The 17700-nt window shown below is 36.5% G+C and overlaps 1 protein-coding gene across 2 annotated transcripts; it reads left to right on the top strand.

Moving 5' to 3' along the window:
* The first annotated feature begins 533 nt into the window (after nt 1-533).
* On the top strand, nt 534-17572 carry LOC116175713 (TRPL translocation defect protein 14). Of its 2 annotated transcripts, XM_031493969.1 has the most exons (10): nt 534-793; nt 862-929; nt 1052-1089; nt 1228-1265; nt 12043-12171; nt 12234-12370; nt 15373-15706; nt 15846-16053; nt 16105-16286; nt 16831-17572. In XM_031493969.1, the coding sequence occupies exons 1-10, from the start codon at nt 742-744 to the stop codon at nt 16956-16958; spliced, it is 1314 nt and encodes a 437-aa protein (XP_031349829.1). In that variant the 5' UTR covers nt 534-741; the 3' UTR covers nt 16959-17572. The 2 variants fall into 2 exon arrangements, with proteins under 2 accessions (XP_031349829.1, XP_031349830.1); XM_031493970.1 differs by lacking the exon at nt 1052-1089.
* Nucleotides 17573-17700: the final 128 nt, after the last annotated feature.

Below are 17700 nucleotides of genomic sequence, written 5' to 3'. Positions count from 1 at the left end.
GAATTTTCTTTCGAAATTGGTTTCTAGTCTATAACTTTTGATTGAGAAGTTACCAGTCTGGATTTCAGAATTTGAACACGAGGGGATGGCGACCGAAGCCGATGGGTGCCTGCACTGCACATATCTAAAGCACAACTACCTAAGGAAATAAAAACAACGGCGGCCTTACAGTCGGTGGTTTGTTTTGAATGGGAACCCCGTATCACAGATAAAATACCCTATTTTATTTGTGCGTGTGTCGTACGAAAATCTGTTGTGCGGGTTGCCTAGTTTTAGGCATTTAGGTGCAGAATACGCACAATGCTAATAATACGTGGGCTAGATTGTACAATGTTTATTTAATCTGAGAAAATTGATTAATTTCATTGGACAGATTTTGAATTTTAACCAATTGATTAGATTCAAGATCTTAAAGTCTAAAGTGTCGCTCCTTTTGCGTTACTGTGGGATGTTTGGTGACGAAACGAAAAAGTCCCCAAACCCCCTACCATTTCTAGTGACTTTTCCAGCTCGTGGTGGGACTTTCCGATGACATTTTCGATCCATTATTTTCGCCGTCGGAGGGTGGTGAGCGAGTTTTATCTCGTGAACGCGTGGTAAATCGCTTTGCGCGCAAATTAAAAATACCTACGGCGATGGGTTCCTCAATATATTTTTTATAATGTTTCTTATTATTCCATTATTAGTGTAATAAATTATTAATAATTTATTTTTCCAAATTATTTCGTTTCCCGGTTCAGAATGGAGAGCAACAACGATAATAAGAAAGTTTATAAATTAGTACTTACAGGGGGTAAGTAAGCCGTCCGCTAAAGCCTTTTAAACTGATGATGTTCCTAATTAATACCTTTGTAATTTTAGGGCCATGTGGCGGTAAAACTACGGGACAATCTCGCCTCTGCACGTTTTTCGAAAATTTGGGATGGAAGGTAAGAGACGCAGTCTTTAATTTCGAGATTACACTTAACTGGTTTTGGTAATTTGAGCGAAATTTTTGTGGGGATATGGGTAGGCTTTAAGCATTATTTGGAACTGCATCCCTTGTTTGCAGGTATTCCGCGTGCCTGAGACGGCCTCCGTGCTGCTCAGGTAGGTATATTTTATTTAAGTATAATGCAAATCTCATCAAATGAAAATTTTTAAATAATAAGCAAGTCAGTTCGGCAAATTTTTTTTACTTCATTCTGTAACTATACGATTCGCTTAAATGTTTTCGTTGTTTTGCAGTGGTGGAATCAAATTCAGCGATCTCAACGACGAACAAGGTAAGCCTTTCGTTATTACAACAATCATAACAACTCTATGTTTATTACTTAAAATAAACTTATTTGTTTGCGTGGATAGGCTATTTAAAATATTGTTTCGTTTGGCCCGGGTTTCCTCAAAATTTGCCAAACGATTGTAAAAACATCAAAAATATTGGTTGTTGTTATCGTTACCTACTTCTCATTTAAAATTTATATGCGACCACGAGTTCCTATTAAATATCTAATCTGTGATTATTACCCGATTTCGAGTTAATTATGACTATAGCATTTTATATATAGAAACACCTATGCGGTTTACCCGTGAGTGGCACTGCTAACTACCGTGTTAAATTGAAGAGTAGACCTAAACTTTATTCGATATAGTGCTGATAGTTGTGCGTAATAATTGCTCGAAACCAATTGCTTATAAGGCCAATCCAATTGTAATCAATTGCTGACACGAGTATTAGAAAAAAAAGTGATTAATTTAGATAACCGAGCAATGTATTTCAATAATATTTATGTTATGTCATTGACTCTAGTCGATTTGTTTTTATTTGATCATGAGCTATACAGAATTTTTTTTAAATTTTACTCATGGTGTACCACTAGGTTTTATGTTATATAATGTCAATGAATCAATAATAAAGGCCTCCTTCCAGCTAGGTTTTAAGTATACAAGCAATAAGTTTATTGCGAAAAAAAATTTAATTTACTGAACTAGTATGAGGTAGGTAGTATTTTTTAAATATGTTCATCTGCAGAACAAAAACAAAGAAATTGTAATTTTTTTTAAAAATAAATTTTATCACTAACATAAGTGAAGAATCCCATAACATTTAACAACTCGTTTAACAATGAAGAAAATACCCAAAACATAATTAATTTTGTGTATTCCAGTCTTTGTTACAACCACATATGCAAAAAAAATTGGCACAGTTAGTGATAACTTTGTTTATCCATTTATAAATGAATAAACAAAGGCGATTCTTAATTGTTTTGCCATAGAGCGGTGTATATCGCATTTGAAAATGATACTCAAATTAAATTAAAACGCTAAGTAATTACAAAATGAATAATAGGGTTTAGTACTTGGCACTTTATCAATGCAATGTTTGCCTTGGACTTCAATTTCTTAATTGCATGTTTTTTTCCATGCACAGGAACCTGGGTACTCTATATCGTTTGTCACTGACAAGATAATTGAAATTAAAATTCAAATTTCCCACCTTTTATTGAAACAAAAATGGCGACTATTGCGATAGTAACAAAAAGTTTCTAAAAAAACAATGGATTCTTCCGACTTGCACTTTTTGTTCTTCTGATACCAAAATATGGAGGTTCTGAAGGCGCATAGAAACATAATCAAGATACTGATACACTTTCTTAGGTGTAGTGGTTGAAAGTTATTTCAATGGACTCACCTAACCCTCAAATATCAAGGTGACTATGGTGTAGCTGTTGTTAAGAATAAAATGCTAACAGGTGATTATAAATATGAACATTTGAACTAGTCCCAAATCAGGTTTTTTTTGTCAGCTTAATGGCAATGGTGTAGTGTGCTCCACAGGGATCAGTCTTGGGGCATGTTTTGGGGTTTTTTTGGGACCAAACCAAAATTTGTCAACGATTTAGGGGTCCAAACAATTTTTTTGTAAAAAAACACCAAAATTGGTTTTTTTTTTTAAATTACTATAACTTTTTCAAGTGTAAAAATGAAACAAAGTGATGTAGTTAAAATCTGGCAACAGTTACCTGTAAAACTGGTCTGGGTGAGCGGATTATTATGAAGAAACAATTTCATTGCAAAAATAGCGCTTGTTTACGGATTTTTGAATTATTATGACCGTTTCTAGATATAATTCAAATCGGCGATATTGATTTACAGCTTTTGAACAGAGCCACATGTCGCGATATTTCATTTTTATACTAGAAACAGTCCACAAAATAATTAAAAACCCACAATTTTGACGTTTTTTTCACAATAGAAAATTTTTTTTACATACAGATCGAATGAAGTCACTAAGTTTGGTTTTGCAGCAAATGTAAGCTGTACTTATAAGCTTAAGACAGTGTTGCCAGATTTCAACCATATTGTTTTGTTTCACTTTTATATTCAAAATACTCCGCAAAATTATTGTTTTTTCGTAGAGATCCGATCAAGTTATCAAGGTCAGCTGTTTAGAAAATGTAGCTATTTTCATATGATTTTAAGGATCTGAATCATTTTCATTGTATCTAACTTGTTTTCTGCACTGAAGCATTACATTTAGGTTGGCGGTAAGGGTAAAATAACATAGTAATAACTATGGTATAGTGTGCTCCACAAGGATCATTCTTGGGTCCTAAATTATGTCTTTTTTTTTGTTTCTGACCTGTTTTATTTATGCACAGAAGCGTTAAATTTTTGCTGCTTCCGAGAGTAAAATGCCATCTGCTGACATCACCATTAGTGGTAACTGTGTGGTCTGCAAGGGTCATTCTTGTGTCCTAAATCATATCTTTTTTGTTTCTGACCTGTTTTATGCAGTGAAGCGTTAAGTTTTTGCCGCTATTGAGAGTAGAATGCCATCTGCTGACTATAAACATCATCATTAATGGTAACTATGGTATAGTTTGCTCCACAGGCGTCCTGAATCATATTTGGTTGTATCTCACTTGTTTTTTGCACAGAAATGTAATCCTTAGTGGTAACATGGGGATCAGTAGTGGATCCTGAACCATCTTTTTACAAAAAAAAACACCTGGATTGCAAATCGGACATGTCTTCTTTTTCCTCTTAAATAAGACACCTGTATAGATTTGCGGAGACGGTTGTTTCATCTTCACTCGTCTTGTTACGCCACTGAATTTTGCCGGGTTTAGTTAATTTCTTAAAATATTAGAAAAACTCATAATAGGACACTTGTAAGTCTTTAAAGAACACGCCTCTGTAGGCTTATTCGGAGATGGTTGCCTCAACTCCCCCTTTTTTTTGTTAGGCCACTGCGCACAATTTATTTAAAATTAATTAAAATTAAAAAAAATTAAAATAATTGCATTATATCATGATATAATATAGAAACACCTTTGCGGCTTACCCTTAAGTTGCACTGTTGGGTAACTACCAGATTAAATGGAAGAAAGATCCCCTCTAAATAACGGCTTTACTTTTTATAAAATTCGGCTACACAGTGTATTTGGTCATCTACATTAAAAAATTAAAACTTCTTTAATTTATTTCTCGGCCTCAGGTCATCACAAAAATTGGGGACAACTTAGAAACATCTGGAAAAATTAGAACGTCTCCAGGGACACCTCACACGACTGATTTCGATAACGTTTACTGTAACATTTACACTTACTCAATTGGCCGGATTGAAATTTCTAAATTCCTGTATCTAATTAACGTGTAAATACACGTGTTCCATTAAAATAAACAAATTGGCATCAAAATCAACCTTAGTACTTGTACTGTAGAATTTTCGAAATATTCCGAGATCTCCTTTTTCAAGATATAGGTGGTCAAAATTCGTCATTGGGCACTGGATAGTAAATTTCGTATTTGAGAGGGGCACACAAATGCCTCATTCTGATGTCGACTCAATTGTGTAGCCACTAAAATTCAAATTTCCCGCTTTTTATTGAAATCAAAATGGCAACGATTGCCATAATACGGCCCGTATTATAAAGCATACTTAACTAATGTTGTCAGCTAGATGTGTAAAAGTTCTAACCCTGGTTCTAACACTCTTTTTTGGCCTTTCTTCCTTGGACGAATTGATCTGACCAGAGATATAATATTCTTGTGTTGGAGGGGACCAAATGATTTTTCTAAGGTGATAAAAATGCAGAATGGGTCGTTTAGGGCCCCAAAATCTCAAAATTTACGTCTTTAAGCACACAATTTTTTGGATCTGCCCTTTCTTCTTTCCACATTAAAATGATTACATAAATTAATTGTATTAAAATGACATTAAACTGTTATCGGCTGCATTCAATTTTCATATACTTCATTAAACATGCATTAAGTAGACATTAACTGCATTAAAAACAATTTTTAAAACATGAAACATTTTTTCTTTGCATGAATTAATTTCTTTAGTTATTCGAAATTCAAAATAGGGCACTCATTTTACTTTTATTTAAAAAAAAGGGTCCGAATCATTAGTACGATATGGTGTATGGTGTGTTCCACAGGGATCAGTTGTGGGTCCCAAGTTTTTCATATTTGATCTGTTTTGTACACTGAAGAGACGCGTTTCCGCGACTTTTAAAAGTAGAATGTCAACATTAGTAACAAAAAAAGAACATACTGTTTAGGCAACCCTCATAACTGAAATGTCTACACTTGAGGGTTCCACACAATTTTTTTTACTCCATTATTGTTTGTACATACTTCATTGCCCATTTTTGCATCGTTTAATTATATTTAAGTACAGATTACGACTTTAATCATATGGTCAATGTCAGATTATAAATTCTTATCTCTTTACGCAAAAGATATGAATTTCGTAAGAATGTCACATGTTTCCGGCAATTCCACTGGCGTGTGACGTCGTAAAAAATCCGCACGACATCCCGTCGGGATGTAAAGAAGTATGCGTGTCTAAAGCCGAAAGTAGCTCTTTTCTTTCAGTATGATTGATTTGTGGTATCGTGTACTATTCCGTCGTTTCGCAATCGATCTGTCATATTTAAGGTCATCAATTAATCGGCAAATGAATAGTAACGTTTATGAATCATTTAAATTGTAATGTGCTGCGGTATTTATAAAATGTTGCGTAAGATATGGACAAAATTGGGATTGACAAGATCGATATTTTGCCAAAATTTTATTGCGATCTTGAGATGTTTATCGTGCCATTAAGCGAAGACAAATGGAAATAGTCCACGTGTATTTATAGCGGCGGACGCGGCATTCTCCAATTCAAATTTTTTACTCGTCACGCCCATTTTGTATTTTCGGGTAGTGGAGTGACCTTTGGATCTCGAAATAGACCGTCTCGAAAATCTAGACACATAACTACGATTTTAAAAAGTATGAGGAAACCTATGTTGCCAGAAATTGGCGTGGATGTTTAGCCTTTTTTCGCGAAAACCGAATTTGGTGCCAAACTATGATCGTTCTTTGAATTTTCGTGTATTCTTTTCAGGGTAAACGAAAACTTTGTAAATATGAGATCTGGACTGTCTATTTAACTGCAATGTTCCTCTCATATATCATAGCGAATCTTGCCTTTCGCGATTGTTTTCTCACATCTCACGGTCAGTAGACAGCAACGAGGTTTAAGGTCATTGTCAAACTGTCTACCAACAATAGGCATTATGCAAACCAAAAATAATTATATGTTTCGTAACGGACAATTTTAATATAAATTTGTTTCGATCTTGCACGCAATTGTCTTCTTAGTCTCCAATTCGGGGAACCACCATCACAGAAGAAAAGTAGAGGGCCTGCTATGGGTCCTTGGGGAACCCCCATCACGCCGGTGAGGTGAATGACTTCTCACCATAATCTTATTTAGGGGAATGTTTTTTTAATATTAGACATATTTTACAGACGACCCAAATTGCGAACAGAACCAGGACCTGCATAATGATAATCTATTTTAGACCCACTATTATTTGTGTAATTTATATGTCCCATATTTCATTCGGCGACGACCAAGAATTCAAAGAGTAGTACAGAAATTTGTTCGAACGCAGTGAAAGTAATTAAACTGCGCGTTTTTCTTTTTTTTTATCGCGCGCACACAGCGTTAATTGTGAAAGTTCATTCGTATTACGTACGAGGGTCATCGATTATTAACCTTGAAAATGTCGTTCGAATCTTAAAATTCCTGCGACAATCAATTCTTATTTGATCGAGCCCTCGCGAAATTTCGAATAATAAAATTTTGGTCGTCTTCCAAAAATGCGAAGGTGTGTTTGGACAAGAAAAATTTGCATAATTGAAGCATGTGATTATCCACATGACAGTGTGTCCAATTATAGAGCGATGTCACGTTATTGTTTTCTAGAAAATGACGTTTGGTCGCGCGCGATTTTCATTTTGTAAGGCTTCTCGACAATTATGAATATAATTTTACGTAATCACGCGGTGAGCTTTGCGACCCGCTTCTGTTTAATTCGAGATAAAAGGTTTAATTTGCTAAAAATAGGCATTTTTGGTAAGCGTCCAAGAGGCTTTATTTCGACGCACCATTTTAGCTTTGTTTAGCGGCTTGGTGACATTAACACTAAGACGGGAGGGCCGATCCCGACCATCTATGGGTATCCGAAAAACCGAGCAGCGCCCTATTTTTACTTTGCTCGCATTTATGGATTGGGCGTGCTCGAATATAGCTTCTACGCAAATACTGGAACTGTTAGATAACAAATTTGATCGTAAACAAATTGTAGATCTAATCGTCCTTAGTTTTGCATTGTTGCTCAAAACTTTTGTGGTCCTTTGAGCCGCATATTCATCAATATAGAACGCTTTCCTAGGGCGGTATCAGTTTTGGGGTTCAAAAAGGAAAAACCAATGACGCCGTAAAATAGAAAATAATGTAGGGCCTAATATTGAACCTTGTGGCACGTCCATAGAAAACAGTTGCATATTTTTAATAAGTCATAAGTACCCGAATTAAGGGCGCGCCATTTTGCTTTAGTAAAAATTTTACAAAACCGAAGACCTAGATCAAACCGTGGATCTGTGATGGTGCACGAGGAAAAGAAGAAACAAATTTAATACCTTTTGTTGACATTTTGATTTGTTACACCTTGTATAATCATTATTTCGTTTAAACCATCTCGTACTTCGTTTGATAAAAAATAATCTACTCTGTACAAGTTTAAAAATTGTTTACTTTGTTTATTTGTCTAGACAAGCTATCTCGCATTGACCCCTACGTGTGATTTCCTGTAAATTATTTATTTAAGTGCTGATAACATTTAATTTGCATGGGGTGATCAATTTTTTTCATTTTTGTTACCCTTTTGTCACAATAAGATTGGAAGGGACGAATTTGTTATAGTGCGGAAACGGTATGGAACAAGCTCTTCCTCGATGAAGATGAGGTCTTTCGGATTTGTCGATTGCCAAATACTCTCATGGTCTGCAAAAAGATGCAAGATGCTCGCATTCGGAAACCAGACTTTTAATCTGGCTCATATTCAATAACACTGATCCGAGCACTGATCCTTGAACCTCGTAGAAATCGATCGGGGAAGGTTTCTGTCTCTTTTCGTTCTCGAGTTGGGCGAGGAACCAATGGACAAAACCATCATATAAGGGGATTTTTTTCTTTCGAAAAATTCCCCTATAAATCGATTGTTTTCGCTCACAATTTTAAATTTTTACCGTTTATGGTGCTTGTATATTCTATACGTTTGTTGCATTTTGATTCTTGATTAGCCAAAAATTTGCTCAGTTTTGACGACCATTTTGGACTATAGGGACCCAAAATCTTGGTCTAAACTCCAATGTGATTGAGGAAACCGTTGAATGCAAAGAAAATTTGCCCTGTTAACAGACATGGTTCTTTTTTTAAGGCATATAATAAATTTATTTAACTTGGGGCCATTTATGTGTACGTGTAAAAAAATAGATAGCGCATGCGCAGACCCAACTTTCTTTTTTTGGACAGATTTTTTTTAAGCTTGCAGGTAGTGTGCTTCCTATGCACAGTTATATACAGGGTGAAAATGTTTGGAACACTCAATCGATCTTCAAAACAACATTTTTTTAATAGACGCTTTTGATGGTATCCAAAATTATAAAACAATTGCTACCAATCTACGTACTTTGAATTTGAGGTCAGTGGCGTACCTCTGCACGGTCAAAGGGGGGCATACTTTTTTTAAATAGCAACCACCAATTTTCATTGCATATTCTTAAAGATTACACTTTTTTGGGTGTAGCAGCATAAAAAACCTATATTACATAATCAAATTAAAAAGAAAAACTCAAATTAAGGAAAATAGTTGAGTTTATAATTTTCCTAGTCTGATCATGTTTTTTTTATTTTATGTTATTTATGATATTTAAAAAAAAGTATTTCTTTAAGAATATGTAGTAAAAACTAGGGGTTATAATTAAAAAATATAAGCCCCCTTTGACCACACAGACAACAAATTTAAAGTACGTAGATTGGATACCGTAAAAGGCTTCTTAAACAAATAAAATATGTTGTTTTGAAGTGCATATCAGGGCCATAAGATAAGTTAAGGTACAATTTATTGAATGAAAGACATATTTAAGAAATTTCTGGTATACTGGGTTTTTTAGAAGAAGGCTTCTGAGATGTCACATTCAACATTGGACAAATTTTACATTTTTCAAGAAATTTGTCCGATCAGGGCGTTGTGCGCGGGTGCACCATCCTGTTGAAACCAACCAGAAGTGATCCTTGGGGCACTCCACGTTTTACAATTTGACTGAGGGAATGTTGATGTTGACTTGTGTTCTGTTTTGTGGATAGGACGATATTTAATTTGAAGTTGAGCCATGGAAACCAGTGTTCCATTTTCGCAAGAAATATATATCGCGGCTCATAGAGTCGAACACTGTTCACACAGAAGCCAAATTGTTCTTCAGCAAAATTATTGTTGTGGTTGAAGAATTGTCCAAGGGCCGTTTTTTCATCCTCTGTCGGACCATAAATAAAAGACAAAATTTTCTGTGTAGCACAAATACCACCAATACACCTGCGAATACACGTTCTGCCTAAAAACTTTTCAGCTCTTTCTTTCATGTCTAAGAATACCAAATTTGGTTCTAATCGGTTCAGCCGCTTCGCAGGAAGTGAGAGTACAGACAGACTGACATCATCGAGATTTTGTTTGATTCGGATTCCTGGTGATTCAAGACGTGTATTTCCGTCATAGAAGTGGGGCGGGTTTACCCCAATGCAATAGCACCCTTACTAATGTGCGGGTGGTAAAAATAGGTAGCACTGAAGTAGGGCGGGGTTCTTCCTTATAAAAGTGAATTGGAAACATGTCAAAAAAATAGATTGCGCATGCGAAGAACCACTTGCGTATTTGAAATTTGAATTGATGAATCTTACAAAAGCGGATTGAAAACACACTTCAAACGTACCCCAAATGGGTTTCAGATTGCGATATAGATAAAAGAAATATAGATAATTAAAATAAATCATATGGCATCACCTAAAAAGAAACATGTTAAACAAATAAGGAATCCTATGAAAATAACTTTACCTCGAAAAGATTCAACAGTTCCCCATTCGCGTAAATACGTTTGGATATATATTTTAGATAATTTCAGCTTGATGCCTCTGGTTTTCTAACATGAAATGATGATTCTAACAAAAGCGGATTGAAAACACACTTCAAAAAATCTGCAGTCAACTAGGACTTTTCTGAAATGTTAACAGAAGTGGTTTTTTTAGTAGCGGTTTGTCACAGCACAGCTCCTGGCCTAAAACTGGGCGTTGTTTTTACGTTGGCCAAAATTGAGTGGTCGGTAGATTCAGTTGTTTCAGTTTTTACTAATTCAAAAATCAAGTGCAATGCATCGCGAGTGCTTCTTTAAAGCAACAAATTGCTAAATTACTCGCCAGAAATGTAAATTTTATATTTGCGCATGCGTTAAATCATGCTTGTAAAGGCAAAGGTTTTGGTGACACAGAAAATGTTACACCCTGTACTCGAATTTTTGAAACTTATAGTATAAAAAGTATGCATAGTTTCAGTTAAACGCCGCTTACAGAACGACATCGACTGCGACTTGCTTCGGGTTCAAAAATTTTGACAGAGATTTTTCTGGCAACCACTAGATGGTCTCAAAAATTATCTAGTTTAAAGTCACTAGATATAGAAAGTACCGCAATCATCCGCCATTTTTGGGCAAATTTGCTGCCAACTTTAAAAAATTGACAAATAAAATCTGAATAGCTGTAATTTTTTATAACCTAACTTCATAGTACTGTCATGTTTTATAAAAATTTAACAGATATCTCCAAACAGGTGGAACAATCCCTAACATTAAAGTTACCAGAATCTGGTAACTTCCGCCATTTTTGGGCAAAAATCATGCGTTCTCTCTCTAACACACGAGCCCAATGGATTGTCGTACTTTCTATATTTAGTGACTAATCTAGTTAGGGGATGTGCTACAGGATGTTCTAAATGTATCTATGCAAAATAGTTGACTCAATGACATTTTTGTTCATTGTAAAATACATGCAATGCGTTCTATTTTCAACAAAGCTTATCCTGTTATTTTTCCATATTTCTGCAATTTCCCCATATCACTAATAGAGTGAATTTTAGAATGTTCAAAAATGGACGACTACACATGCAAAAGGTGTATAGCGGTAGCGTGTTCAAAAAAAACGCGGAACGGTAAGCGGTATCGACCTCCTCGTAGATCATTCATCAATTAATCTAGCGCTAATTACAAATAACCTTCAGTCTCATCTATACACTGTAGTCTAGTTGGAATTCCCGTTAGAAAGTTTCTCCACTGATAAGAATTGTTTTAAAAATAACCTTCACTAGGTCACTTTTTCCAAGCATTAATGCTCGACAACAGTAGGTAATTTCAATTTTAAAGCAGGGACATGAATTGATCCTAAACGATTGGTATTCTTACGTAATCTTTGTAATTTTATTGTCTTCAAACACGCGAGGGTAATGGGCAATCAATCTTAATTTACCGCCAGGAATTTTCCTCAACGCTAGACGTCCCTTATCTCTTCCCCCCCGTTTTAATTATACCCACCCAGCAATGTATCAAAATAGACTTATCACTTTACAGCTTGTAAATTGTGAGATTAAGCCAATCAAACTTTTTCTATTGCAGTATATCAATTCCAAGAAAATTTGCTGAAAACGATGCTGCAGATCGAGGACACCTACTTCGCGCTGGCGAACACGTGCAGCCGAAATTGTCTAATCATATGCGATCGGGGTGCGATGGATCCTTCGGCTTGTAAGTCTCAAGTTTGGACGAACGCGCGGTACCAGTCGCTAACCGATTTTTTTTTCGTTTAGTCGTATCGAAGGAGACGTGGGAACGGATGATGCGTGAGAATAACTGGAACAATGTGGAACTGAGAGACAATAGGTACAATCAGATAGTTCATATGGTTACAGCAGCTAGAGGCGCGGAAGATTTCTATTCGACTGAGGTACGTTACGTGTTTGGTTTTTGAATTGTGGGACCTTCCCAAACTCAAAATGTACATGTTAGTGAATTGTCTGGGAAAACTGAAGGTTTTTAGTAGGACGCAATAAGGTCAAGCTCAAGGGTTACTCATTATAAGGTGGTTAATGGCTGCGCCTGGAGACAATCGGTTCACTGGCCTACTGTTACTTTTGACAGGAATTTTCCCAAACAAACAAAACACTAGTCGATAAAACAAAGTGCTACTTTGAGTTGCCTAAAGTCACTAGATATAGAAGTACCGCAATCATCCGCCATTTTTGGGCAAATTTGCTGCCAACTTAAAAAAATTGACAAATAGGTAAAATCTGAATAGCTGTAATTTTTTATAACCTAACTTCATAGTACTGTCATGTTTTATAAAAATATATACAGATATCTCCAAACAGGTGGAACAATCCCTAACATTAAACTTACTAGAATCTGGTAACTTCCGCCATTTTTGGCAAAAATCATGCGTTCTCTCTCTAACACACGAGCCCAATAGATTGCGGTACTTGCTATATTTAGTGACTTTAGAGTTGCCTTTCAGCAGCGTGCGTGTAGCTACTGCGAGGTAGTCCAACCTTATTGACACCAGCCTTTGGTTAGGGTTGTGGTCTGCCGACGAACTTGCTGAATTGACAAATGACACCTACATGGGGCAGCCATGATGTGCACTCATTTGGCGCGAAATTCAAATCAACTAATAAGCATTAACCTCACGTTTTCTAAACAAATTACTGTGACACATGTCATTTTCCAAGGCTGCAATAGTCTCAAAAACTTGCGCACTAGGAAAATTCCCCTAGAAAATAACTAAAACGTGCACATCATGGCCGCGCCCATGCTAGCGCCATTTCTACCTCTATGCAACTGTTTGATCAGCAGTCCAGTCCAGTTCGTGGGTCTGCCCTTCTTCGTTTACGATTGGGTCGGTGTTGAGTCAACTAACCTCGCCCTCCCGTCTTAAGCGAAATTCCGGCCACAGTAGTGTGTTGTCGCCACTTCAAGTAACTCAACCACCAGGATCCGTTGGCCGCCTCACGCTGTACAAAGACAAGGGTGTTGTCTTTAGTCTGGATACTCACTTGGGGCGGTCACACCGGTTCGAGCCTAGCAGTACACGCCCCTTTGATCATTGAACCACTCAAGCCCCACAACCATGACAAGGCTTAAAGAATAATTTCGGTATTTTGCTGGATTGCTGTTTTAGTAGCAGATCTGCGGGCGTGTACAACGTTCTTTTGTACTACTACGAGGGGGGCGGTTTGGGGCGTTCAGCAGTAATTGCGTAAGTGACCTCTGGTGCCGCTCGGAAAACATAAACAACTTACCTTGACACTGCCCTGGGGACTCCACCAACGATTTAGTGAAGTTTGTAGAAAACCAACAATGGATGGTAATGTCGCGAGGGGGGGGGGGTGGTTTTGCAGGAATGTAAGAAGACTATTATCAGTGTCGGGGTACTTAAAAGTCATTCAAAAGTAACTGACTTATGATTAAACGACTAGAGGGGGCGGTAGCTATTTCTTTGTTCCATAAGGGGACGATGCTTCAGAAAAGCTTGGGAATCCATGGTCTCTGGAAAGACGCAAAAATGCACTTGCTATGACTTCCAAGGGTTTTTCAAAGTCTTCCTCTATGCATATGCCTTTTTCAGAACGTGGATTTCAGAGCGTTCTTGTGCAAAACTGTCTAGACGATTTCCACATTCTTCCAGAGTGTTTTGATGCTTTCCCGAGATATCTGAGTCTTTTTCAGAAATAGACAAACGTAGAACATTCTGGGAATAGACAGGGAACTCTGGAAATGCTCTTAAAAGTGGTAGAAGAGTTATAAAATGGTTTGGAGAACATCTAAGAGGTTCTGGAACCCATTTATCTTTTTTAGCACGAGAAACTTCAAAGCTTTTTTCAAAAATTCCTAGGTCCATTCTGGACTACGCGAGTCTAGAGTGATCTAAAAAGGCAGATCTTATTTATCAGTGCTTTTGAGAGAAACACCAACTTTTTTGCAGATTGATCAAGCACCTTTCTGATTGACCAATCCCCTTCCAGACGTTCTAGGCTTTCAAAGCTATCTAGATTAGTTTCACGGTTTTATATGCCCTATGGATAGGTGGGGGGGGGGGGACTTTTTGCAGCTTCATAAGTTGAGCATGCTCTGAGAAGTGCCTATGACGATTCTGGAATGCAAGAAACTTTAATTTTTCAGTCTCCCCTAAATCTTTCCGCTATTTTGTAGGTTGTTGGGTTATAGCCTCTTTCCGTTGTATCCTCACATAGTCTTGGAAAGGGTTTGAAAGCTCAGCAATGAACTTAAAACGTTCTCAAGTTACACAAGAGTACTTTTCGGTGCATGAGAAAATTTAAAGGCCTTTCAAAGGGTTCTAGCGTTTTTTCTGATCACTTTAACAAGTCTGAAACGCATGTAGGCATTTTTCTAATGAAAAAAAAGAACTACTACTTCCTTCTCCCAAATCCATCCGTTATAATTTTGTGTCGCAATCTGTGAAAGATTTTGGAGCATGGGCGGAGTTTATTGCTCATTAAATGGCAAATTGGCCTATCGTACTGCACCAAAGTTGTTTGCTGAGTAATTTGCGTTATATATAAACAAAATGTTTATAACAATAATAATTTTTTAATAATCTAAAATAATAGTTATTGATCATACAAGACGATAAAGGGATGTTTTAACCATCGAGTGAAAAATGTTAATTCACGATTGACAAAGTGAATTAGCTTTTTATAGAAGAAGCCATACAACTTCTACGTCCAAAATAGCAAGGTTCTCTTTTCGTTTCCATGGAAATAATAATGTATTCTGTTTCGAATTTCATTTTATTTCGTGCTCTGCATCCCATTTTGAATAAGAGTGACAGATGTCATTATAATGCACAATCATCTGTTTCACTTTATCTGCTCGTACTCATTCAAACCTATTAAAATCTAATAATAATGGGTGATTTTCTTCGTTTTTTAGGATCACGCCTGTCGTTCCGAGGGCGTCGACTCCGCGCGCGAGTTGGACCAACACGCCGCCGCCGCCTGGGTCGGCCACCCCTACTTTGATGTGATAGACAATTCGACCGATTTTGAAGGGAAGATGAGGCGCATGATCGGTTCCGTATGTCAAAGATTGGGCATTGATACCGGGGATCGACTGCTCACCAACTCGAGGAAACTCAAATTTTTGGTTGGCGGACCGTTACCGGAGGACTCGATATTTCCGTCCTTTCAGGACTTTGAAGTCGTCCACAACTACCTGCAGTCGGAGCCGCCGAACCAAGTGCGTCTACGGAAAAGGGGACAGGCAGGTAGGAAGATACACCGAATTCGTTACCTGTAATTGAGATTGGAAGAAATAAGAAATATATTGAAGTGTTGAGCTTGTGTATTTCATTTTCTTTACTAATCCCGCAACTTTTACATTAACAATCCTATTAATATTTGTAGGTCACTTCAGTTATATACATACTGTAAGGCGGCCATTGAAATTGGGACAGGTCGTTGAAGTTAAAACTCAACTAACTCACCGCGACTATATCAATCTTCTGGCACAGAAAGACAGTTCACACTTTACGATTTACAAGAAAAGGAGATGCTTTCTCGTTAACAATCAATATTTCCAACTCGACATTTATCAATCGCCCAGCCATCCCAGGTAACTATTGCAAATGCGACTTAGTCCAGACTTACCGCAATGTACCAACAGGTGTAAGGGTTTGATGTTACTCGAGACTTACACAGCCTTAAACGAGAGCATTTTGTGCGAACGCTTACCAGTATTTTTGAAGATCGAAAAGGAGGTTACCGGAAATCCGCATTATTCTATGTTTAACTTATCACTACGTGAAGATTGGAAGAATTCGAAAAAATTCTGCGGCTCAATCGCAGGTAAGTAAATCCACGTGACCATTAAGATCGCTCCGCCACTAACAGTAAAAGAATTCTTTACATATTGGTTGCTTATACAAACAGCAGCAAATTAACAACAAAGTTAGTGGAGTTTACTGGACCCACCCCAACAAAATTTGAGCTTGAGTACTTACCAAAAGATAGCAGTGTGAGATTAACAATTATCAAAATAGACCCACCACTTAAAATTGTTTTTTTCCTACAATTGTTGCTAATTATAAACGTGAGAGGAGCAGAGGACTGTGGATCCATGCAGGTTTTACGTATTAGTATGCATAAATAATTATTTCTCAAATAATTATGTGAAATTATTCCTTATACAATTGAGAAAAAAAAACAGAATTTGTTGCTAACTACAAATAATAACAAAAAAATAAGAGGAGGGGTGATGAACAAATTTGTCCTTTTCTTGTACTTACTTTTTTTTCCTTTAATTTACTGCTGTTCATCATTAGCAATAATACTATTTTTTTCTGTTAGTGGAGGACATTAATTTGTATCCGTTTGTAATTGAAATGTTTAGGACCAAACGACGCCCAAAAGTATTTTATAAAACAAAACGGCCACATTACCGAAGATCCGAAAAGAGAGAAAATAAATGGTCACGCCAATGATATGGAGGGAAACAACACACTAACCAACGGTCACTAATAGTGTGGCAAATTTTTTAGTTTGTTGTACTTTTTATTTTATTGTGATTTAATAATGTAGTTACATTTACTGAATGTACTTACTTATAACAGGCTGAGTTCGCTCGTTAACTGATGTACTGATGGGGCATTTTTTACTTAATAGCGACATGGACTTTGGTCAAGTTTGCATTAAACACCAAAGCACTCGAGGACAACTCAGCCCGCCTGATTCTTATTTCCAATAATTCTTTGTTTTTTAGTAACGTAGATTTGTGTAAATAGGGTTAAACATAGACTATACATAAATAATTATTTTTCTGTAATCAAGATGTTTTAAAAAGTAGATCATTTTTAGACATCATTAGTGCACAGAGTCAGAGGAGTTACAGTATTTTTCAATTGTATTTAATAATTTAATTTAATTTATTGCGAATTGGTAAGTTATTTAACGCCACACGTGAAGTACCTGGGTAAAGATTTGTGCCTGTAATTGAATTCAACTGTAACATTACTTATTTAAGTAAGTGATGACAAATCAGTTTTTCTTTATTTGTTAAGAAATACTTATAAGCAATTTTTGAAATATTGTTTCGGTGTGATACTGATAAAATAAAATTTCGACACGTCTCACTTCTTTGTTGTATATTACTTTCCAATGCCGCTTTATCACTAGCAGCTTGCCAATAATGTACACGTTATTAGATGTATCTTGGAAGTTTGTGTACTTTTGTACTGGTACATTTGCTATTGTAAACTTTAAG

The sequence above is a fragment of the Photinus pyralis genome, unplaced genomic scaffold (genome assembly GCF_008802855.1).
Source record: "Photinus pyralis isolate 1611_PpyrPB1 unplaced genomic scaffold, Ppyr1.3 Ppyr1.4_LG7, whole genome shotgun sequence".
Taxonomy (NCBI): domain Eukaryota; kingdom Metazoa; phylum Arthropoda; class Insecta; order Coleoptera; family Lampyridae; genus Photinus; species Photinus pyralis.
This window is presented reverse-complemented; position numbering and strand designations above follow the sequence as displayed.

Excerpts from the sequence above, each read along its gene's own strand:
- LOC116175713 (XM_031493969.1), top strand. The coding sequence starts at position 742 with ATGGAGAGCAACAACGATAATAAGAAAGTTTATAAATTAGTACTTACA. Across the intron at positions 1,266-12,042 it reads CGATCTCAACGACGAACAAG|TATATCAATTCCAAGAAAAT; the intron begins GTAAGCCTTTCG and ends TTTCTATTGCAG. Across the intron at positions 16,054-16,104 it reads CAATCGCCCAGCCATCCCAG|GTGTAAGGGTTTGATGTTAC; the intron begins GTAACTATTGCA and ends ATGTACCAACAG.